General features: G+C 39.3%; 1 protein-coding gene and 1 long non-coding RNA gene across 2 annotated transcripts; one reads left to right on the top strand and one right to left on the bottom strand.

Annotated features, from left to right (window-relative positions):
- Positions 1–14442: 14442 nt before the first annotated feature.
- On the top strand, positions 14443–14843 carry LOC144571659 (uncharacterized). The gene is made up of 2 exons (XR_013517551.1): positions 14443–14583; positions 14707–14843. It is a non-coding gene; the product is annotated as an uncharacterized LOC144571659 (long non-coding RNA).
- Positions 14844–15833: 990 nt separating this feature from the next.
- LOC144571658 (calcium-dependent mitochondrial ATP-magnesium/phosphate carrier protein 3-like) lies at positions 15834–21272 on the bottom strand. The gene is made up of 4 exons (XM_078321007.1): positions 20305–21272; positions 17254–18045; positions 17077–17167; positions 15834–16237 (listed from the first exon to the last, which is right to left on the bottom strand). The coding sequence occupies exons 1-4, from the start codon at positions 20774–20776 to the stop codon at positions 16045–16047; spliced, it is 1548 nt and encodes a 515-aa protein (XP_078177133.1). The 5' UTR covers positions 20777–21272; the 3' UTR covers positions 15834–16044.
- Between the last annotated feature and the right edge of the window lie 2300 nt (positions 21273–23572).

Genomic DNA, 23572 nt, shown 5'->3' with positions numbered 1-23572 from the left:
GGTCAATCTAATCCGCACTGAGCCCATAAGGTTCCGAAATCTCGAAATTTCGACGCGGTTTCAATTCACAATTAACTTACTTATTTAGGGAAACCTTAATTAAGGTTTAAACTTCCATTTTATTAACACAATTTATCGGTTCTTCCTTTTAAATCATTTCAATTTAATTGTAAAAATTTCGTAACGTAACATTTCTCCCCCCCTTAGAATAAAGTTCAGTCCTATGAACTAAATTGCGTACCTGATTCGTTGAATAGTTCCGGGTACTTCTCACGAATGGTTTCCTCATGTTCCCATGTTGCTTCTTTAGTCGAATGGCGTCCCCATTTAACCAGGACAAGTTTAATCGTCTTGCTCCGAAGTTGCTGTTCTTTTCGGTCCAATATCTGCATTGGCTCTTCTTGATAGGACAAGTCACCTTGGACATGCAGGTCCGAGTGATCAATGCAATGAGACGGATCTCGTACGTATCGGCGCAATTGTGACACATGAAACACCGGATGAACCCGGTCCAATGCTGGTGGCAATGCAAGCTCATATGCCACCGGTCTCATTCGCCTCAAAATCTGAAACGGTCCAATATATCTAGGACTTAACTTACCTGATACGCCAAATCGGTGTACACCCCTGACGGGTGAAACTCGAAGCCACACGTGATCCCCTTCTTGAAACTCCAACGGTCTTCTATGCACATCCGCATATTTCTTTTGTCGCTCTTGGGCCGACTTAAGCCGACTCAAAACGACTTTCGTCGTTTCAGCAATCTCTTCTAACATCTGAGGCCCGGTAGGTGAATACGTACCTGCGGGTCCCCACCACAGCGGTGTGCGACACTGCTGTCCTGTAAGTGCCTCTTGTGGTGACATTCCGATACTCGAATGGTAGCTATTGTTGTACGCAAACTCTACCAAGTACAAGTGGTTGATCCAAGATTCTCGGAAACTTAAAGCACAGGATCGAAGCATGTCCTCCAATGTTTGGATTGTTCGTTCGGATTGACCGTCGGTTTGCGGATGATGGGCTGTACTGAATCTCAGTTTCGTGCCCATGGCTTCTTGAAAGCTTCCCCAAAAGTGAGACGTAAATCGAGTGTCTCGGTCAGAGACAATGTGCCGTGAACATCCATGGTATTTAAATTGGTATTGCAAGAACAGGTCAGCCAACTCTCTTCCGGATGTCTCGATCCGGAGTGGAATGAAGTGTGCAATCTTCGTCAGCCGATCCACTATCACCCATATGGCATCATATCGTCCAACGGTTCTCGGAAATCCAGTCACGAAGTCCATAGTGATAGACTCGAATTTCCGCATGGGTATCTCCAAAGGTCTTAGCAGTCCCGCCCTCTTTCGTCTATCCGCTTTGACTTGCTGACAGATCTGACATTTCTCAACATAGCCTTGTACGTTCCTTTTCATCTTTGGCCACCAGAAATATCGCTTTAGATCTTGATACATCTTGACTTCACCAGGGTGAATGGTATACCCCGAGTCATGTGCTTCTGACAGAATCAGATTCTTCAGTTCTGAGTCATTCGGAACGCATATGCGGTTATGGAACCGCAGAATACCATCTTCGTGGAGTTGAAATGGCGAGTCTGCATTTGACTCGAAATGTTGTCGGAACTTCTGGCACTTTGGGTCCCCTTGTTGTGCTGCTCGAATCTGTTCGTGTAACTCTGGTCGAACCTCGACCGCGGCCAAGATAATCGAGGCAACTGTAGCTGTACCTGCACTATTGCTCGCTCCAATCAATCGAGATGAGGTTTCCAATGCAAACTCACGGGATGCACCCACGTGCAGATTCATTCTTCTCATTTCTTCGAGAATGTGTGTCTCGCTAGTGATAATCGATGCCAGATTGATCTGACTCTTCCGGCTTAGCGCATCTGCTACCACGTTTGCCTTTCCGGCATGATACTGGATATCCAGATCGTAGTCCTTCATCAGTTCCAACCATCTCCTCTGCCTCAAATTTAACTCCCTTTGAGTGAAGATATACTTCAAACTTTGGTGATCCGTGAAGATACGGCACTTCACTCCATACAGGTAATGCCGCCAAATTTTTAAAGCGAAGATCACTGCAGCTAGCTCCAGATCATGGGTCGGATAATTTTGTTCGTGCGACCGTAACTGCCGAGAAGCATATGCTATAACATGGTCCTTCTGCATCAGTACACCTCCCAAACCAGATCCGGATGCGTCGGTGTAAACGGTATACTCCTCGTCGGTGATGGGCATGGCAAGAACCGGTGCAGTTACCAACCGATTCTTCAACTCCTCAAAGCTTTGATCTTGAGTGGCACCCCACTCGAACTTCACACCTTTATGCAAAAGCTTCGTAAGGGGAGCAGCTAACTGTGAGAATCCCAGTACGAACCTTCTATAATATCCGGCTAGCCCCAGAAAACTGCGAATCTCCGTAACTGTTTTCGGCCTCTTCCAATCGGTCACCGCCCGAATCTTTTCTGAATCCACGGCCAACCCTTCACCTGATATCACGTGCCCCAGGAAGGCCACTCTCTCAAGCCAGAACTCACACTTCGAAAACTTCGCGAATAGTTGATGATCTCTCAATCTCTGCAGCACTATCCGCAGATGTACCTCATGCTCCTCACGTGACCTTGAATATATCAGGATGTCATCGATGAACACCACCACCGTTGAATCCAATAGGTCGTGAAACACTCGCTGCATCATGTCCATAAATGCAGCCGGAGCGTTCGTTAGCCCGAACGGCATCACCATATATTCGTAATGCCCATAGCGCGTTCGGAAGGCTGTCTTTTCCACGTCAGTCGGACGTATTCTCAGCTGGTGGTACCCCGTTCTCAAGTCTATCTTGGAGTAGATCGAAGATCCTTGCAACTGATCAAACAAGTCATCGATTCGGGGTAACGGGTATCTATTCTTGACGGTCACCTTGTTCAATTCACGGTAGTCGATACATAACCGCAAGGTACCATCCTTCTTCTTCACAAACAGCACCGGAGCACCCCATGGAGAGGTGCTCGGTCTAATAAACCCGCTTCCCAGCATCTCTTCTAATTGGGCCTTGAGTTCTTTCAATTCAGCAGGAGCCATACGATACAGACTCTTTGAAATTGGTGTCGTACCCGGTACCACTTCTATGCCAAACTCCACTTCTCGTTCCGGTGGTAATCCGACTATTTCTTCCGGAAACACATCCACGAACTCCGACACCACTGGAATTGTATTCATCTCAGGAACTTCCGTATCAGTGTACACTATTGCCGCCAGATATGCAGTGCACCCTGAATCGATCAGGTGCCTAACTTCCACAGCCGAGATGCACGGTATCAACCCTCCAACCTTTCTACAGTTTAGCATGCACGACATACCACCTTTTGCGGTCACAAAACAAATCCTGCGGTGCGGGCAGTCGATCGTCGCGGCATGTCTTGTTAACCAATCCATCCCCAATAGGGCGTCGTAACCCGTGATCTCCATAACCAACAGGTATATCTCGAGATCCCTTCCATCAACTCTGACTTTTCGGTTTCGGCATATGGTTATTTTTCGGTCAGTCGAACCGAAAGGGGTTTGGACACTCAGGACTTGGTTATTGGTTTCAGTTGACCATTTATACTTTTCTACCCAAGCCTTCGATACAATGGAATGGCTACACCCGGTATCTATCAAACAATAGGCACTCTCATCTGAGATAGAAAGTATACCTGTCATCACATCAGCTCGAGAGTCAGACGGTTGCGAGCCTTCACCTTCCTCCAGCGTCCTCGTTGCGTCATATGCAACCTCTGCTATACCGAGTGCGTGGGCAGCCACTCGACCTCCAATCCTGCCCCCGCTGGTTTGGGAAGCACCTCGACCACGGAATGGTGGTCTACCAGATCCACGTCCCATGGGCCCTCTGCCACCGCCGCTCCTCTGGAACCCTAGTGCCGCATTCGGGCACTCTCTTGCCCAATGCTCCATGCTGCCGCAGGTGTAACACGCTTGGTTGTGGCGTCTGCAATCGCTCTCAGAGTGTGCCTGGTTGCATGAACGGCACCACACAGAAACAAAACCCGGCCGGAGTACCGGTGCTGCTATCTGCCTCGGAGGGGGTCTAGGTGCCATGAACTGTCTCAGGGGTGGTCTAACTGTCGACGGTCCTCCCCTTGACCTAAATTGTCGGTTTTGGCCCTCCCTCTGCTTGACATTCCTCTCTGTCATCTCCGACCTCCTTCTCTTGCTGTGCAACTCCACTTGCTCAGCGTGATCCATCATGGCCTGCAACTCAGTAGCCATAGGGGTATCTACAATCATCGATATCCCCCCATCCAGTCCATCCAGGTACTGCCTATGGTATCTCACCACATCAGTCTGTATATCAATCGCGTACCTGGACAAGGCAAGGAACTCGTTGTTATACTCCGCCACTGCTCGCCCACTCTGCTTTAAGTCTAGGAACTTCCTCCGCAGCGCCTCTCGCTGGATGTTACTCAGAAACCGTCGAGTGAACTGCAATTCAAACCACTCCCACGGAATCTTGGCCTCCTCCCCGACATAGCTACGTCGGGCTCCATCCCACCAGAACCTAGCACCCTCTTCCAACTGTTGCTCTGCCAGCTCCACCATATCTTGTTCTGGTGCTCTACATAGAACTAGCTTCGCACTCACGCTCGCGAGCCATTCTTCAGCAACAGCATACTCACCAGTGCCATTAAACCGAGGTGGATTAAGGCGCATGAAGGAGTCGTACAACCTCCTAAAATCTTCCGGACCTCCTCGGGGAGCCTCCGGTGCCACCTCACGTATTTCTGCTTGGCGACCTCTCTCGTAAGCCGCGATCAACCTCTCGTCTAAATCTCGATCCCGGTTCTGCGCACCTACAGGTCCAAGATCAACTCTCTGGACCTCAGGCCCTGCAGATCCGGCCTCGCTCGCATGAACGATCGGTTCGTTCAGTGGGTTCCTAGTTCTAGGTCGTCCCCTACCTCGGCGTCCTTCCATAGTTCTTAAATAAGAAGAAAATAGTCATTAGATTTGCATATACTTATCTCATAGAACGAACGAGTCGTTAGCCGTGCGACCCCAAGTATAACGTACCCCACTCACGTATCCTATCAGTCCGGTTAGGGTTTAAACCTTGAGCTCTGATACCACCGAAGAGAGCTGTCACACCCCGCGGCCACGGGTAGTAACAGTCCCCCGCCGTAAGCATACAACGCCGTGTATGCTTACAAGGCTAATCACAATTTAAACCAAACAACACGCAATTCAAAACGAGTTTCTAATATAAAATCAGAGTACACAGTCTGGACAGTAAATAGTACAATATAAGTATCTCCTCCGGATACCAACCACGAGGCCTACCCTAAATCTATACAACAAAAACACATCTAGGGTCGTATACTGGTAAGCTACTAAGGCCTACTACTCTCGTGCCTCTCCGGAATCCGTCGCACCAGTACCTGTAACATAACGGGGAAGGTGGGGGTGAGAATAAATTCTCAGTGCGAAAATTTGCCACATTTGAATTATTGGACTTGCAATCAAACTCTATATTCAAAGATGAAACCCAAACAATAACAATGCAACAGTTATATAAGAAACATAAATAACAGAATGCCACTACTCGACAACAGTTAATCAACCTGAAACACAGTTTACGAAATTTACAATATGGATTTCAAACACAACATATATTTTGGCTTAACTCGATTCCTAACTCAGTTCAATTGGGCTTGTAGCAATTACAAATGTTCTCTCGAGTTGAACCGTTATCAAACCCACATCTGTAGGGTTACAGACGCCTACAGATGGCCAACCGCTGGACCCTTTATCAGACACCCATCTGCAATTGCTGTTTGGCTTAACCATTTCCTAAGGTCCGGTTACAAGTCACCAATACAGGTCAACTTGACACAATGCAACACACGGAAATCAAAGTTACCTATACAGGTCAACTTTGCTTAATCTCAACAAATATATTTATCAAAGCCACACATATAGGTCAGTCTCGCAAAATCATAACAGGTCAACGCATAAGTCAGCAGCGTCACCTTATCCAGCCACCTAAACAGGTCGGTCTGGCAAATTCTAACAGGTCAACGCATAAGTCAGCAGCGTCACCTTATCCAGCCACCTAAACAGGTCGGTCTGGCAAATTCTCACAGGTCAACGCATAAGTCAGCAGCGTCACCTTATCCAGCCACCTAAACAGGTCGGCCTGGCAAATTCATAAACACAGGTCAACGGATAGGTCACCGTTACCTTATCCAGCCACCTAAACAGGTCGGCCTGGCAGATTCATTCACAACAAGCACAATTCATAGAACTAAACAATTAATAACCGTACCAACATGCAAATCAACCTTAACTAAAACAATTCAATCATTCTCATTTATGCAAGAATCAATATGCAGTATGAATTCCAAAGTATGCAACAATTAATCATTCAACATGACAAACGAATAAACAGTTTAATTCCTGAAAATAAAGTATCAAACAAGTCCAAGAATCCCGCACCTGTTTGACGAGCGTACCGCTTAAGCTAAGGATCGGACGTCTCGTATGGTCTCGCAAGTTCTTGCTCGACCGAGCCTACACCTATATCATACGTATACTTGGTTTAATTCGGGTTCAGTGGTCTATACGTTTACTTAGGGCTTGTACAGTCCTAAATCAGTTCTCATGGTTTGGTATCGATTCTTTTCGGTTCCTTCTTTCTTACCAAAATCTCACCAAACGGTACACAATTCCTTCTAGGCCCTCTAGCCTTATACTATGTCACTTTGGTAACCATCAATCACCGCTTTACTACTTTGGTTCTCGGTTCATTTCAATTTACCGTTTGGTTAACCCTAATTTGGTCAAAATCTCAAATCAGTCGTTAAATGTTCTAGAAATTCACGATCAGGAGGCAACCCTACCGATTACAAGTCTAATTGGTCGGGTTAAGCAAATCAAATCACGATTAGGCCAACTTTCAATTTTGGCACGAAACCCTAGAAATCAGATTTCATAAATCGGAAGAAATCGGGAAAAAGAATGACAAACAAACTAGTAAGAAGTGTAGAGGAACTAGTCCTCGAGCAATTCGAGCACAAATCTCGGGTTTAAAACGAGAATCCGAGAAATCGAGAAAATTCGAGGTTTCGAAAGTAAAAAGGAGAGAAAGAAATACCAAATAGAAGGGTTCTGAGAGATCCTCGGCTGCTTTCTCGGTTTCAAACTCGATTTCTCGCAATAATCGGGAGTCTGGAAGAACCGGAAACTCACGGGATCTTTTCCTTCTCTCTTAACCGAAAATAACTTAGAAATGGGGATAATGGTGAAGTGAGAGAGAGAGAAGGTTTAGTTTTAGGGTTAAAATTACCCTGAATGCGGATTAGCCAATCCGCACTGCAGGTTACCTAATCCGCACTCGAGACTTAGTCGGTTGTCAGCCGAATCCAGGAAAAGTCCGAGCCTACTGCGGATGAACCTGATCCGCACTGCGGTTCAACCTCATCCGCACTCACTACTTAGCCGATTTCAGGAAAATTCAGTGCAATACAGAAATTCATGAGTGCGGCTAAACTAATCCGCACTGCGGATCCCTCACCCGCACTCACTACTTGGTCATATTTTTGTCAAAATTCCAGAAAAATTCTGAGCCACTGCGGATGAGGTTGATCCGCACTGCGGTCAATCTAATCCGCACTGAGCCCATAAGGTTCCGAAATCTCGAAATTTCGATGCGGTTTCAATTCACAATTAACTTACTTATTTAGGGAAACCTTAATTAAGGTTTAAACTTCCATTTTATTAACACAATTTATCGGTTCTTCCTTTTAAATCATTTCAATTTAATTGTAAAAATTTCGTAACGTAACAAAGGGATGCCACAGAATCGGCTGACTCATATAAGAAATGGTTTGATAGGAATAATGTTGCCGGTAACAAGATTTATGCAACCCCTCTTCCATCCTTGCACCGATTGCTATTTGTCTTCATCAATAACATTCTCATCCCAAAATCAAAAATCAAAACCAACATCGAATTTGGTGCCATGTACTACCTTCGTCATCTCATTCAATTGGATGGTATTTCAATCAACATTCCCTATATCATTCTCTGTCACATGCAAAGCGTGTTTAGAAGCAAGGTAGCCCATTTGCCATATGCTCATGTCATTCATAAGATAATAAGACTAAATGGCATCAACCTTCCCACAACCCTAACCTATCTTAACCCAATGAACATAGTCGATCAATTGACAAAGATAGGGTGGGTACAGGCATACTGCTTCAGGCCTGCCGAAATATGGTCCCGATAGGCGTGACATAAATTCATGGATATTTCATCAAGAAGCCTTGCCAAACCAATATTGGGATCCGGAAGAAATGGATGAAGAACCACCTGTCCAAAACCCTCCTCAAAACCAACCCCACTTCAACTATATGCCTGAAGAAGGTGCCACGTTGCCATTCCCTCCTATTCCCGACGATCCAAATGAACGAATTATGTGGATGTGTCAAAGGATGCAAGAGCAACATTTGACCATGACAAGAATGGACAGGCAATTGATGGCCCATACAAAGGCCCTCAAGATACTTGACGAACGCCAAGCAAACCTCTCAAAAAGGTTCATCGAGGAATTTGGCGACGCATCTAGCTCGGTTCCATCCGCTAGAGATGAACATGATGAAGAACCGAATATTGATGTGGCTGACGAGGAGGATGAAGAAGAGGATGATCCGACTCAAACCCCACCCGCGCAGTAGATTCATTTTCTTTAAATTATCATCATTGCATTTTGAAACTTGATGCATGAACTTTAGTGTCATTGTTGCGTACTTTAAGTTTGAACTATAATTAGGTTTAATTCGTGTTTTGAATTGGTTGAACTGTTGAAATCATTAGCTAGCTATGATTTAAATTGCGAAAATCTAGGGTTCAAATTGCAAACATTGTGGATCTTATGCTTTTCTTTAAATCTCTTGTTGTGTTATATGCTTGAAATGTTTAATTTAGTTGAATTGCATGAATTGATTGAATTGACATATTGGATATTTGCTATTTGGTATGAATATGTATGAGATGTAGGTATTTCAAATGTGGTATATGAATTATTAACTTGTTAAGGGTTATATTGCAAAATTGCTCAAACATGCCCAATTGGATATCTTGGAGTCTTGACAAGTTGTATTGAATTACTTGGATTGCATGAATTGAAATGTTTTATATGCATTTGATATGCATGATATGATGCGAATTGTCTTGTAATGTTAAGAATTATACCCTCAATCATATTTTATTTGTGAATTATCATTGTTACATTGCTAAATTGAGGGGGAGTGCATATTTTGAGGGGGAGCACTTAAAATTAGTGCTACTTTCTATTCCCTTTCGTCGATTTCCAAAAGGGGGAGAAATTAGTACAAATTGCTAGACATACAAAATCAAAATTGGGTGAACAATTTTTCGATGTATGCACTTACTCGCATTGTATGTTTTTGCAAATCGTCAAAAGGGGGAGATTGTTGTTCGTACAATAATCATTTTCGTCTATTTGACTAATTTGCAAAAACATACAATTATTGAATTTTACGATTTCTTCTATTTTAAGATTATGAAGGTTCAAGAAGAGTTGGAATTGCAATGTAATATCCTTGGACAGAAGAAATCATGAAGACCTTTATCAAGAATATAAATTGTAAAATCAAAAGCTTAGTAAAGTAAGTTTGAGGCTGTGTTTACAGAAGAAAAACGTTGGTAACGTTTATAAAACGTTATAACGTTTTAAACCTGTCAAAAACGCTGAAAAAAGATGTTGATCAAACTCAGAAATAACATAAAACGTTATAACGTTTTCATAAAACGTTGTAACGTTTCAGGAATGGAAAATATGCTCACATACAGGACTACTAAACGACCTAAAACGTTATAACGTTTTGTGAAAACGTTATAACGATTTATGATTGTTTATGCCAATGTAAAAGCCAAGTATAAAACGTTGTAACGTTTTCATGAAACGTTGTAACGTTTTAATTAAATCTGAGCTTCAAACAATTCCTGTTTTTGATCAAGATTTTACATAACAAAACGTTATGTAACGTTTATAAAACGTCGTAACGTTTTTGAATGCTTTTGCTGAGCTGTCAGAAAATTAAAACCCTAAATCGCACTTTGAACTAAAACGTTGTAACGTTTTAGTCCAAAAAGCTCATTTTTGAGCTGACACTATAAATAGATTAGTGAGGTTCCTCTCTCACTTATCTAAGCCGACCCTAATTAATTCAAAAGCGATTTTCTGAGAGCTTAGCCTACTCCATTGTTGTGAGAGCTTAAAACTTCAAAATCCCTCAAGCAACCTCAAACCTACTTCACTAATCTTGATATAGATTAGGTTAGAGTGATCTATTGAGTGTTTCTCTTGTGTTTCTAGACAATCGAGACCTCGTTCTCATCTCTTTGAGTTGGCCGTTTGACTTCCCGCTTGGTGTGTAAGGGCTCAACGGTTCACAAGTTGTAATCCTTTCGTATTGGGTAATAGAAAGGCGCACCTCACTAGGTTGCGAAGCCCCGGAGACGTAGGCCTTTGTTTTGCCGAACTCCGTTATCACCCCGCGTGTCAAATTTCTCTAAACTCATCTCTTTACTTTCAATTGCAATTTAATTTCAGTTTTTGAGCAATTAAAGGTGCCCCTAAGTTCAACAATCACTTCCTCAGCTAAGCTATACATATGGAAAAGCTACCGTTATGACTGTTTTTTACGGACAGCTTTAGATAACAATCACACATACATATTTCTCAGTGGGAACGATAAATACCTCATACTGTAGAACCTGACACTGAATGAAAACATAAATGACACGAACATAATTCTATTTAATGTTTCATTCGAGGTCTGTCAAATACCATGTTCCTAGAACATGTATCTATGTGATTAAAATGACATCTCGTGTCAGGTAGTTTGTAAAACTTAACCATCTTTTAATCCACATACTAACCTTATCGCGGTAATTAGTGTTCCTGCTAATTACCTTGGTCAATGACTTTTTAAGAGTATATATCATCTATATTATGGAGTTTCACAATTTCAATCATGAGCTCGAAATGATCCATAAATTCAATAATACTCAAGGCAACAAAATGATATATAAATAAACATTTAATTCATGAACAAAGTTTTATGATAATTTATCGTATTATTGACTTCTAGATTATTACAAACTAACAGAGTTAGCGCAATTTTATCTCATAGCTTAACGTTTATGGTCCGGAAAAGCTATAGCTAGCTATTTAGAACCCTGCATACCACAAATATGAAAGTTAACTACTTGCTAATTGAAAGTTATATAGTTTATTTATCATTTTAAGTATGAAGATCAAAATAAAGAACTTAGCACAAAATGTAATTAAATATATCTAGCAAAATATTTTTATAAATTACAATAGAAGAATTAATACAAAATTACAGATCATCAAATTTTTAAAAAGAAATGGAGGTTAATTAATCCCCATTATGTACATGTAAATCAAATTCGCACAGTCAGGACGATATGCTGGTGATTCACACCAAATCTTTTCTTCAAGGAGGAGATACTTTGATTCAGACAACGTTGAATAATTGTGTACGGTATTAGGAAATCATTCCCCTTTTTATTATTTTATTAGCAACTTGATTTGGATGGGACCGTGGTTTGTCGTTATTGGGACACTTGTCGATACCAGATATCAATCAATTCTGTAGCTTTTAATCCATTGCTTGATGTATGATAACACCTTAATAAACTATTATCTTATCATGATGGAAGGTTCGACAAAGATGATTGATGTTGTCATCAAATCATGTGTGTACCTATGATAATATAATTAGTTCTGATAGAATATTGACTAAATAAAATTTGAAGATGAGAAGATAAGAAGATTTTTAAAGCAAATTATATAGTATAAATTCTTTCTCCAAAAGATTAAAATGCTATTGAGGCATAGATTTTTTTTTTTTAATTAGTACTCTCATTAATAAAAATAAGTTGTTGGTGCAAAAGCGCACCTTTAAACATTCTCTGAGACCATCTTATGCAAAAATAAAAGAAACAAAATCAAGGTAGCGGAATTACATTGTTCCATCTTAAACGGGCTGTTACTCGACACTCGATCGAGATCAAAGGCTTGAACACTCGAGCGCTAAATTTAAGATCTTAGATCCTTCCAAAGCTTGCAAATTTGCCGAATAGAATTCATATCCGAATTGCTATTCGAATTATGTCTCTAATGTTCAATGAAGAGACAAAAGAGAGGCTTATATAGTGGCTAATGAATTATGCTACTATATGATTTCTAGGAAATCAATTCATCGCTTCATCACTTTGCTACCTTGGAGACCTAGTCCTTTTATAGTGGTATATGTCGGTTTAGAGAGCTAATCAATTAAGGCACCTTGGAGAAAACCAATTTGAATTTGCATTCTTATGGCGGTTTAGAAAGTCAAATTGAATTTGACAACATGCATGGTTTAGGAAGCCAAATTAAATTTGACTGCATGTATGATTTAGGAAGTCAATTTGAATTTGGACTACTTTATAATGCAATTTCAAATTGGTGATCTTGCTTGCATCCTTAATTTTGCATTCTTAAAATGTCTAGAATCTAGATTATTTCATATATTATTAGCTCTTTAACTTATTACCACACTTAATTGTAATATTTCTAATTGGTCCATCAACAATTAGAAATAATTACCCTGCTATTTCTACATATATTTTCGGTCCATATCCTTATTTTAAATATGTACATGCTTACTGAATTTGATCAGGTATTTAATTGAGACAGTATACAACACATAATTATATTACATAGTAGTCCAACATAATAATTAAATTTAGACGTCTCCAAATCTAATATAAGTAACATTACGCAATTTACCAGAATATTTCATGGACGGTAGGAATGAATTACCAAAGTTCATAGCTTTATAACCAGCATCTTAGATATATAAATTTAGCAAAACTTGCCACTTAATTAATTTCTAATTTTTTTTCTATTACTTGATTAAAAGTAATCAGCGCTCAAAACATTAATTCATATGGATTCTTGCGCAAAGGAATAATCTCCAAATTTTCTTTCCTGATTTGCTTATGAAGTGATGGGCCGGATTTAAGTAACATGAATGGGTGTCAATTAATCTCTCTATTTTTAAAAATAAATAGATTGTATTTATATATAATTTAGAGTAAATTGTTATGGATATTATAAATTGATTTTATTAAAATAAAAAATTTATAAGATTAATGTGTGTAATTGCCCCATAGTATGAAAGTCAAGCTTGGCCCGGATGAAGTGCGTTGTATAAATTCAATGAATGCCGAGTAGTTTGGCGCTAAGACTAGATCATACAGCCGCTATAACAAAACCACATATATATGTTGCACTAGATTTTTGTATTGATATAATGATTGTTTTGGCTACCAGTGTTGCTCTCATCTTACATAGACGGCTTCTACAAAATTTTAGGTACATAAATCAAAATGCATGATTTGCAATTTAAGCTATCTGCAAAGATGTTTGTAGATGCTTACAATGCTGTTAATAAACTGATAAGTGAAAATCTTAATTTCTCCTCCACCAATGAAAAAGATCAATTACTAAACTGCGGCCATTGTGCAAAGAGAAATCACATCACTTTCTTGAGACAGTACAATTTGGTACATGTGAAGAAGAAATGTCCAAATTTTCCACTTCTTGAACGCCGCTTTTCTTCTCCTTTTTTTTGTGGGTGTGAATTGATTGTGGAACTCTTCTAGAAGAGAAAAATCCAACAAAAATAAGGTCACACTTGTAAATTTTTTCTGTCTCTTTCTTTATCTGCTGATTTTATAAAGGACTGGTAAAATTATTTTCCTTGTCCCGAAATCACACAATGTGGTTCATATTAGATAAAGATGGTAACGTAGGGATAACAACAGGATCTTTTTTGTCCCAAGTGCAAAATCGTTCACCAATTTCACATTGTATCTATTCCAGTCTAAAAATGCAGAAACTACAAAAAACTATAAAAATGAAATTAATATCCTTGTCTAGTTCTCTTTGGTTCAGGCTTCCTAGCTTTGTTTCTCTTTTTTCGGAAATTGTTCAGACTTTGCTGGCGTAGCACCGTAGCATTACAACAAAACAGGACAAGAAGAGAAATTAATACGCGGCCGCGGGGGCAACATTCTAGATGTTGCCAGCACTAAAAAGGAAATTTTCCCTAGAAACACGACATAGATAACAGAAAGTACATGATAGCTCGTACATTCTGGTATCCGTATCCTCGCAGGTACCTGACTCAACACAATTGAAATCTCAGCCGGTGCCTGATTGGGATGGCAGGGGGGCAGTATTACTTTTTCTTTGAGATTCGCGTGAAGTTAAAAATTTCAATTTTGAGCCGTCCGATTCAATTAAAGGTGATGTGAATTCAGTATTACTACGGAAACCCCCAAAAGATATTATTGATTCAATTTGGCCTGTATGTTTTTTCCTTTTCAACTTCAAAGTTCCAACACGTGTATGTGAATCCGAAAATATGGAAACTTCCAGTCAATGGCCACTATAAAACACATGCTACATTCAGTATACAGGTGCAAGGTCCCACTGTATGTTTTTTCCTTTGTCACCCCTGCGTAGCGCAGATGGTAAAGACACTCCACTCTCAAAGGACCTTTGAGAGATGTGGGTCTACGGACATATCTAAAAAAAAAAAGATGGAAGGTCAAAAATATTAGAAGACCAAGCACAACTAGTCCAAATTACCAAAACCCATTCAGATTTATACCAGTTAGGTACAGACTGGAAGATGTTGCTTTCCTAGAGGCAGGCGGCCAAAACAATCACAACCTTTAATTTTCTTTTATTTCCAGTAAACTTGCTTGCCAGAGAAAAAAGAAGCACAATTATCATTCAAAAAGATCATCTGAACAAAGGGACAGAAATATAAGCTAAGAGTTCCATATGCAGCCTGCCAAACCTCAAAAAATTAAAAAAAAAAATGTAAAATTTGATCTCCAAGCACATTTTAATATAGGGATCATGTTGAACGGTTTGGATCAACTATTTGGACTTTGAAAAATCATGTTGTAAGATGTTGTAACTATAGAATGTTGTAAGTGGATCCCCCTCTCTCTCTCTACACACCCACAGTGTACCCTTCTGAAACTTAATATCAGATATCCTCATGAATCTAATTGAAATATCAAAGCCCCTACCAGTATTATTCTGTACCCACTTGGATGTTGACCTTTTCTTTTAAATTTAGCGTATTTCTAAGTTTCCGCTCTCTAAATCAACACTGCGAAACCCAGAGCTCCAAAAGGAAATAAAGAAATATATACATCAAAATTATGATTCATATTGAGAAGATACATTTGTTTCTTGTTTACATGGAGGCTCAAGCAAGGATGTTGCTAATAATTTTAATAATTCTGCAGAGGTATCCATGACATTTTTGAAATTTTGAAGGGGTATATGTAACATTATGATCTGCAGGTACCTATCAAATGTCTAAGACCAAGAGCAAAGTTAAACCCGAGATGATATCAAGAGATTAATAAGAGGCAGATGATGCTTCTTTCCTCAAAAAACCAAGGTTACTCGATACAATATGAATAGATCAAAAGTAGTTAGATAATACTTCAGACTTTTTAAAAATACAATATGAATAGATCAAAAGTAGTTAGATAATGCCTCTTTCAGACTTTTTTAAGATTAATATAAGCCGTGAGTAGATAACATAGTATTTCTTGGTTAGTATTCAAGAAGCAGACCATGGAATGAACAGAGATATGCAAGTTTTGCAAAATTGGAGGACATGAAAGAAGCAAAATGTACCTGGAACCACATCTTCAATAATGCTTTTATTAACCAGATCCAAAGAGAAAGAAACTTGCCAAACCCTCTATATTATTTATCTCAGCAAAAAAAAAAAAAACCTAGAACCTAAAACCTGAACAAGTCAATTTTGTCCTTTTTTCGGCATTATATTAATCTCTACATCCAGCTTTGTAAACATTGCCGGCCAATCAGCAAAAATGCTTTATGATCCTCCCCTCCTCAATCAAGGGAAAGGGTCTTCTTCATACTTTCGTAAACTAGATAGGTAATACTTGCCGAAGGAATGACTTTTAAGAGATTTGGGAACATTCCTTTATAGAATCCTCTCACCCCTTCGTGTTGGAGGGTCTTCCAAAACACATCACCCATCCCTCTATAAGCAGCTTCTGCATTCATCTTTTGAGCTTGTAGTCTGTAATTTATTAGGCATTGATGATGTATTGCAAGTGTTACAAAAAAATTATCTGGTGACACAATTCAGCTTTCTTGAGAAAATGGCTTTACAAAGATTTAATGTATCCAATTCTGAAGTTGTACAAGATCCATATGAATTTGTTACGTAAGGTTTCATGGTTGCAAATTCAGTGACTGAACCAAACAGGGCTGCACCCAGCTGATATTGGGTAGTTACTGGGCTCAAACCTGTACCCAATATCATAACGGGTATGCATATGACCGTATGGATTTAGTATTTGAGGATCAACTAATAACTATTGTAATCTAATTATTTTAAATAGTATTATTTCAGTTTATTTGGGCAGCCGCAGCATTCATATCTCTAACAAAATTAAGGACCTGGACCCACCCCAACATATTAGATGCTGTGTTTTGGTTATTTCTTCTACCTATTCAAGACCTGAAACAAATGGAAAAAACAAGAGAATATGGCGCAAATATCGGGTCCATTTTATTTTAGGATAGGGGTTTGGAAAGTACAAAAGGCTGCTAGTGCATCTGCAAATTGAGTTCACTTTTTGAGAAGAAGAAAGTTTACTCAGATAGCAAAAAAAAAAAGAAGCTGTTTTCAACACAGCAGCGAATTTCACCAATTTTTATCGAATAGTATTACAATTGACTCAATAATGACATTATATATTTTTTTTCTTATACCGTTTTGTTTTGTTTTGATAGCGACTATTGCTTATTATTATTATTTTTTGCTATTGAAATTAAAGGAATAAAAAGATCCCAGACAGAAGAGAACAGATATGACCACTTACAGAGGTAATATAAATAGAAAAACAAAATTACCTAGTTCTGATAACCTGCAAAGGGTAAACACATGTCGCTCCAAAAGCCCCGGACACAGTGCCGCAGCCAAGTTGAGTTAGTGGACCAGGTTCTGCACAGTACAAGTAATTCATTTCACAGATGAAATATGAGTCTGTGCAAGAAAAATACAAGTTTACATATCCATTAAATTCATACCACTGTCTTTATGAATGTATGTTCTCGACATGTCTTTCAAAGTCTCATAGGCAGCGAGATCAATCCCAGCATAAGGAATTATACCAAGAAGGGACGGCACAGCACCTCTATAGAAAGCTCGTGCTCCCTCCTGCTTCCATATGTCCCTTGAGAGCTCCCCAATGCTAGGAACCTTCCCAGATTCACAGACAAAAGTTTGGAGACGGGTCTTAACTAAATCAACTGGGTAAATTGCGGTTTGTGCCACTGCCCCAGCCAAACCACCCGCAACAAGTCGTTCACTTGGACGGATTTCACTCTTGCTATTGTTATCCCCTCTAAATTTCACAATATATTCCTTCAACATTTCATAAGTGTAAAACCTGATTGCACTTTCCGGAGCCACCTTCATGACATTCAAACCATTCCCTCTAAAAAACCCCAAGAAACGGCCTTCTTGCCATATGTTCTTAATAGCAGGTACAATTTGTGCATTTGTAGTCTGAACCTGCATGGCAACCTTAAGACGGTCCAGCGGGGCAGTGGCAGTACGAGAGGTAGCTCCAGCAACTCCGCCTGCTATTAGGTACTTGCTTGCATCTAAATGCTTTCTAATACCAGCCGGAATCACGGCCTGTTCACCTATGTCTACTAGGCAAACTTTCTCCCAGTATTCATATATGTTTTGTAGTGTGGCTTCATGAGGGTAAAGTAAGAGAAAATCCCTCCATTCTTCAAAGGTGATAATTCTGTTATTGTCCTTGTCCACATGCTCCACGAACCTTGATAGCTCCTTCTCGTCTATTTCTATGCCTGCATAACATAAGGAATTTTTTTTTTTTTTTCAGTAACAATGAAAATCTCAAGATGCAACTAAGAATGTTAACATCAATTTCCAAAATTAATTGATTGATTTCCAAATAACCAAATCTTCAACCCCAGCCCTACCCTGCCTTTATCTAACCTTTTATTCGAATTTAATGCATGAAGGTTTTAGTATTTTCATACATCTCTTTAATACAACTGTTTTATATCTGTTTACTGTCCAGGCACAATGCCAGAAAATATTTTTCTTAAATCAAGCTCTTTTGTAGTATATTTTTTTTAAAATTGAGCTTGCATTTGGTTATACCTTTAACTACCCAAATGCTTTGTTTATAAATAAAGAAGTACTAAAGTAGAAAGTACATGCTACAGGAACATGTTTTACATTTCTACAATAAAAAAATTTTGGACTGAAATATATAATACACATTTACATCTCTCAGCTAATGTTTGTAAGCTATTATGGTTCGGAAGCCAGTAAAACCCAACAATAACAAACAGACTAACCCTATAATAATACAGTATACAGCTGATAACTAAAGACATCATATCCATTTACCAAGCTCTGGTAAAGGGACTAATAATTAACGGTTTAGACTTGAGAGAGATAATAAAAAGATATATAAAAAATACTTCTGAGGTAGGCACTAGAGTTTTACTTCAATAAAAGAGATATCTATATTCTAAAATAGTTATATACACTGATACTACTCAAAGAGTTCCCTAGCACAGATGATGATGAGCCTCACCTCTCTAGAAAGACGCATGTTCAATAGTCGCAGGAAGCATAAAAAAAATGGATGCTGGGGTTAAAGGTAGTCCATATTTCAGAAAATAAAATAAAATTAACCAATATGGATAAAGAGGTAACTTTGACTCATTTGTGTCAACCTTTAGTGGAATTTGACAATGACTAATTAGTACCCAATTACTCTTGTGTCCAAGGTCAAGGGTTGCTAGTTTACTGATAACTTTCCGGAAAAATTATCCTCCCTCCCTACTCCATTATGTGATGGGTTTAATACCTCCATTTTTTTGCACCTCCGAATCCGGATAACATTTCTTTCTCTTACCTTTCTATTTCTCCAAAGGACATTAGGTTTACTATGTTTAAGTCCCATATGATTGTCAGCAAACTTTAATCTCTGGCGTATCTTTCTATCTATATTAGCACTCCTAAATTGGGTAAGGATCATAACCATGTAAGCCTTTATGCAATAAGGAAAATACTGGAACAACAAAAACCAAAAGGTATAGGCATTGTTTCCACCTGTAAAATAAATATGTCAGAACCCAAACAATAAGCACATAAATAACAAGCCATTCGCTTTCCTCTCTCTCTCTCTCTCTCAGGTGAAGAAGGCGCTGTACTATGAGGCTTCACCTAAGTGAAGAAGAAGCCAAGAGAATGCAGGTACATAGAAAAAGGTGAAATGAAAGAAAACTATGAGTTGATTGTATGAAGAATAGAAAGTTGTAGGCTGTTAACCAACCAGTGTTCTATAAGCTTAAGCTGTTAGAGTAGACAGTCGTTTGATTTTCATTTCTCAACACTACCCCTCATGTGTGGCAGTTTGTTTACAGACCTGTCACATGAAAGACTATTGAAGGGAGAGAGTTATTTTATAAAAGAGGTCTGGTGGGATTCGACCTCATCAACTCTGGCTTTGATATCATGTTAAATCAACCAGTTACTCTAACAGCTTAAGAGTAGGCAGTCAATTTTTTTATATTCTCAGCATAGCCTAAATTAAATATAGTGCAAAGCACTTCCCAAGGGCTCTCACTAGAGCCCGTTATACCGCTTGGAGTGAAACAAGAAGGCTCAAGCTTCTATGGGATCAACCTAGCAGCACCTAGGGTCCATAAAGAAGGCAAAACAAAATCAAGACTTCATGCAAGCCAAGATTATAGTAATGCTCACGTAGGGGTGGATCCGGGATTTTCGTCAAATGGGGGCAAGAAAATAGCGAATCGGGTACTAGATAAAAACAATGCTCTGACTTTTAATCCTAATTACAATCAAAATTCAAGTAATTTATTTTAGGAGGGGACAAATAAGACTTCTAATTTTAACCCTAGTTACAAATAAGAATTCCAGGAGGGGACAAAGTTGTCCGAGCCTATAGATCTCCATAAAAGTTCAAAATCCATACCCCCCCCCCCCCGGGGCCTTACTGGATCCGCCCCTGTGCTCACAAGGTTGGTACCAAACATTACACTAAAAGCAACAATTAAATTGCATACCAGCATTTACAAGGGCAAGCCAAAGCTCCTCAGGCAAGATGCAGCCATGATGCTTGACATCAATTGCTTGAAAAATGGCATACAGCTCCAACTCCTTATCATCCATATACCTCCTAAACTCATCATACCCGATCTTGCCATCCCGATCAGCATCACACACCTTCAAAAGATCCCTTGCATATTTATAATTGGCCGGTATGTTAAGTGCAGCGAGCCCCACCTCTATCTGTTCAAAGTCCAGACTGCCTTTTCCTAAGACATCAAAGAAATTGAACAAACTCTTGATTCTTACCTCCCTCTCCTCCTTGGATTCTCTCAGCGCTATAAGCACATGCTCCATTGATACCGGGACCGTTTTCTTAACCTGGTTGCAATTGCCTGGCCTCTTTGCACCGCTGCTGTTTTTTTCTGCCGCAGTTGTCACCTTGGTGGGGAACCCCACATGGTGTTGGTTCGCCGCAGCACTAGACATGCTTTCAGAGACAGAGCGAGGGGGTGGCCAGTGGAGACCCAGGCACCCCCTATTCTATTGTTTGTGAAGTACCTTCTACCTTAGCAAGCAATGGTCGTTGTTGCTATGGTTCGGAAGATCTATCGGCAGCCCATGATCCAATTTATTGCGGGAATTTTCAAACCGTTCTGGTTTGGTCCAGAGAACGCTTGAATTAGAAGAAACTCACCGTCCGAGTTACGCCGATTCGTCCTTCTTTTAAGTTTGACTGATTCTTCGGATTTGATCTTATACCTATTCGATTCTTCGAAGGGAAAGTAGCAAAGGTCGATGTGATTAATTGATGATCAGCGGTCTCTAAGTCGTGCGAGAAATCAAACCCTTCAATTTCTTTTTACTCCTTTTTGTTGGGGGTCTCTTTCAACCGGAGTCTCGAGCTCTGAATTCTAATTCTTTTCCAAGAGGAATTTGAAAAGAATTTTTTGAGAGAGGAGAGAATGGGAGAAGCGGTGAAGAGAATTTTAATTTACTTTTGCTAATACGGTTACGCCGCAGTGCACACGTTTAGCAGACAGCAAAGGCAGTTTGCGACAGTGTACAGACAAATTAAACTTCTGTGAAGAGACAACGCACGGGGAAGCTGGTACAGCAGATATGGTTTAAGAATACAAAGCTTTTCAACGATCTTTTTCCACACATGACACATATATCTTATTTAGTTAAGCAGCATTAACATCAATAAATAATATTAATTTGAATACTTGAGATTAATCCTTTTTAGTTAAAAATATGAACAATATAAACTATGCAATATTTAGTAACGCAACATGTAATAATAGAATGATGTATGGCAAAATAAAGTTAAGATAAAATATAATAAAATATCAAAGAAATTTAATGTTCAGGTTCATATCATAGGATTTTTGCATTAACTATTGATTTTTTAAGTTTTGTCGTACTTATTGTACTATTTTCTAAAAATAAAATTAGAGTAAAAATTACTTACTATTTTAATATTCACAAGAGATTAAACCCCATCTATCTGATATACAAGTGATAAATCCATACTACTTTTTTTAACTTGGCACGAATCTCAAAGCAGTCCTCTATAGTTTTGATCCGAATTTTTTATTAATAGAAAATAAATTATTAAAATATCGCGATTCAATACCATTTGCAGTTATTTTCGAAAACTAAGAAGACCGGGTTGTGCAAACCCGTCCTAGCGGACGGACCAACTAAACCCGTTCGGTGTTAACCCCTAACGTTTGATTAGTAATCAAATTCATCCGATTAAAAAAAAAAAACTCGGGACGGGGACGTCAAGCCCGTCCGAGAAATCGCACAAAAAAAAAAAAAAAAAAAAAAAGAAGGAAAACTCGGGACGGGGACATCAAGCCCGTCCGAGAAAAAAAGTCTAGCGCCTGATGCAGTCACCTTTACCACATTGATCCGTGGGTTTTGTCTGCAAGGGAAGATGAATGATGCACTTCATCTCCTTGAAGAAATGCATAGAAAGGGGCTGATTGCCGATGAGGTTACTTATACATGTCTTGTTGATGGCTATTGCAAACAAGGAAGGCTACAAGAAGCCTTTAATATGCACAATAAAATGCTCGAAATGGGTGTGCAGCCCAATGTGGTGACATACACTGCTCTGTCTGATGGGCTGTGCAAACAAGGTGAGCTGGACACGGCAAATGAGCTTTTGCATGAGATGTGCAGAAAGGGACTTGCATTAAACCTGTGCACCTATAACTCATTGATCAATGGATTTTGTAAATCTGGCAACCTAGAACAAGCGATGAAAACAATGGGGGGACATGGAGATGGCAGGGATAAAACCTGATGTCCACACTTATACTACTGTAATAGATACTTATTGTAAATTTGGAGACGGGCTTGACGTCCCCGTCCCGAGTTTTTTTTTCTTTTTTTTTTTTTTTTTTTGCGATTTCTCGGACGGGCTTGACGTTTCCGTCTGGAGTTTTCTTTCTTTTTTTTTTTCTTTTTTTTTTGATTTCTCGGACGGGCTTGACATTCCCGTCCCGATTTTTTTTTTTTTAATCGGATGAATTTGATTACTAATCAAACGTTAGGGGTTAACACCGGACGGGTTTAGTTGGTCCGTCCGCTAGGACGGGTTTAGTTGGTCCGTCCGCTAGGACGGGTTTAGTTGGTCCGTCCGCTAGGACGGGTTTGCACAACCCGGTCTTCTTAGTTTTCGAAAATAACTGCAAACGGTATTGAATCTCGATATTTTAATAATTTATTTTCTATTAATAAAAAATTCGGTAGTTTTGATAGGCACCAGATTGAGTTTGGTCTAGTTGGGATTAATTTAGGTCATCCATTTTTTTAAATTGTGCCTTAGATATCTGGGAACACAGACTCCGAAGAATCTCCATTCAGATTTTGTATCTACGATCTTTCATACAAAGAGCATTGTCTTTGTCACTAAATTAGTAGACCAAATATTAATTGTAATATTTCTACTAATTAAAATTATTAATTTTCAATTGCATGATGGTACATTATTGATCTCTGATAAGCGAGTTTTTTTTTTAAAATAGAACTAAATTTAATATTTTTTAATAAAACAAGCACCATTGATTGGGATTCTACAAAAAAACAGCTCCACCACAAACATGTTTGCTCCACCGATCTGCTGGATCGGTGGAGCCATTTTATGAACCATCTATACAATCTAACCACATAAATCAATAGTAAATCGCAAGATCGGTGGAGCATATATATTTATGTCTATATCGATCTTGTGGATTGATGGAGCTGTTTTTTATAAAAACTCAAATCAAT

Source organism: Carex rostrata, chromosome 19, assembly GCF_964058835.1.
Source record: "Carex rostrata chromosome 19, lpCarRost1.2, whole genome shotgun sequence".
NCBI classification, from domain to species: domain Eukaryota; kingdom Viridiplantae; phylum Streptophyta; class Magnoliopsida; order Poales; family Cyperaceae; genus Carex; species Carex rostrata.
This window is presented reverse-complemented; position numbering and strand designations above follow the sequence as displayed.

Coding starts and splice junctions, on each gene's coding strand:
- LOC144571658 (XM_078321007.1), bottom strand. CDS start 20,776: ATGTCTAGTGCTGCGGCGAACCAACACCATGTGGGGTTCCCCACCAAG. Junction 18,046..20,304: donor GCTTGCCCTTGTAAATGCTG/GTATGCAATTTA, acceptor TATGTTATGCAG/GCATAGAAATAGACGAGAAG. Junction 16,238..17,076: donor TTGCAGGTTATCAGAACTAG/GTAATTTTGTTT, acceptor AATAAATTACAG/ACTACAAGCTCAAAAGATGA.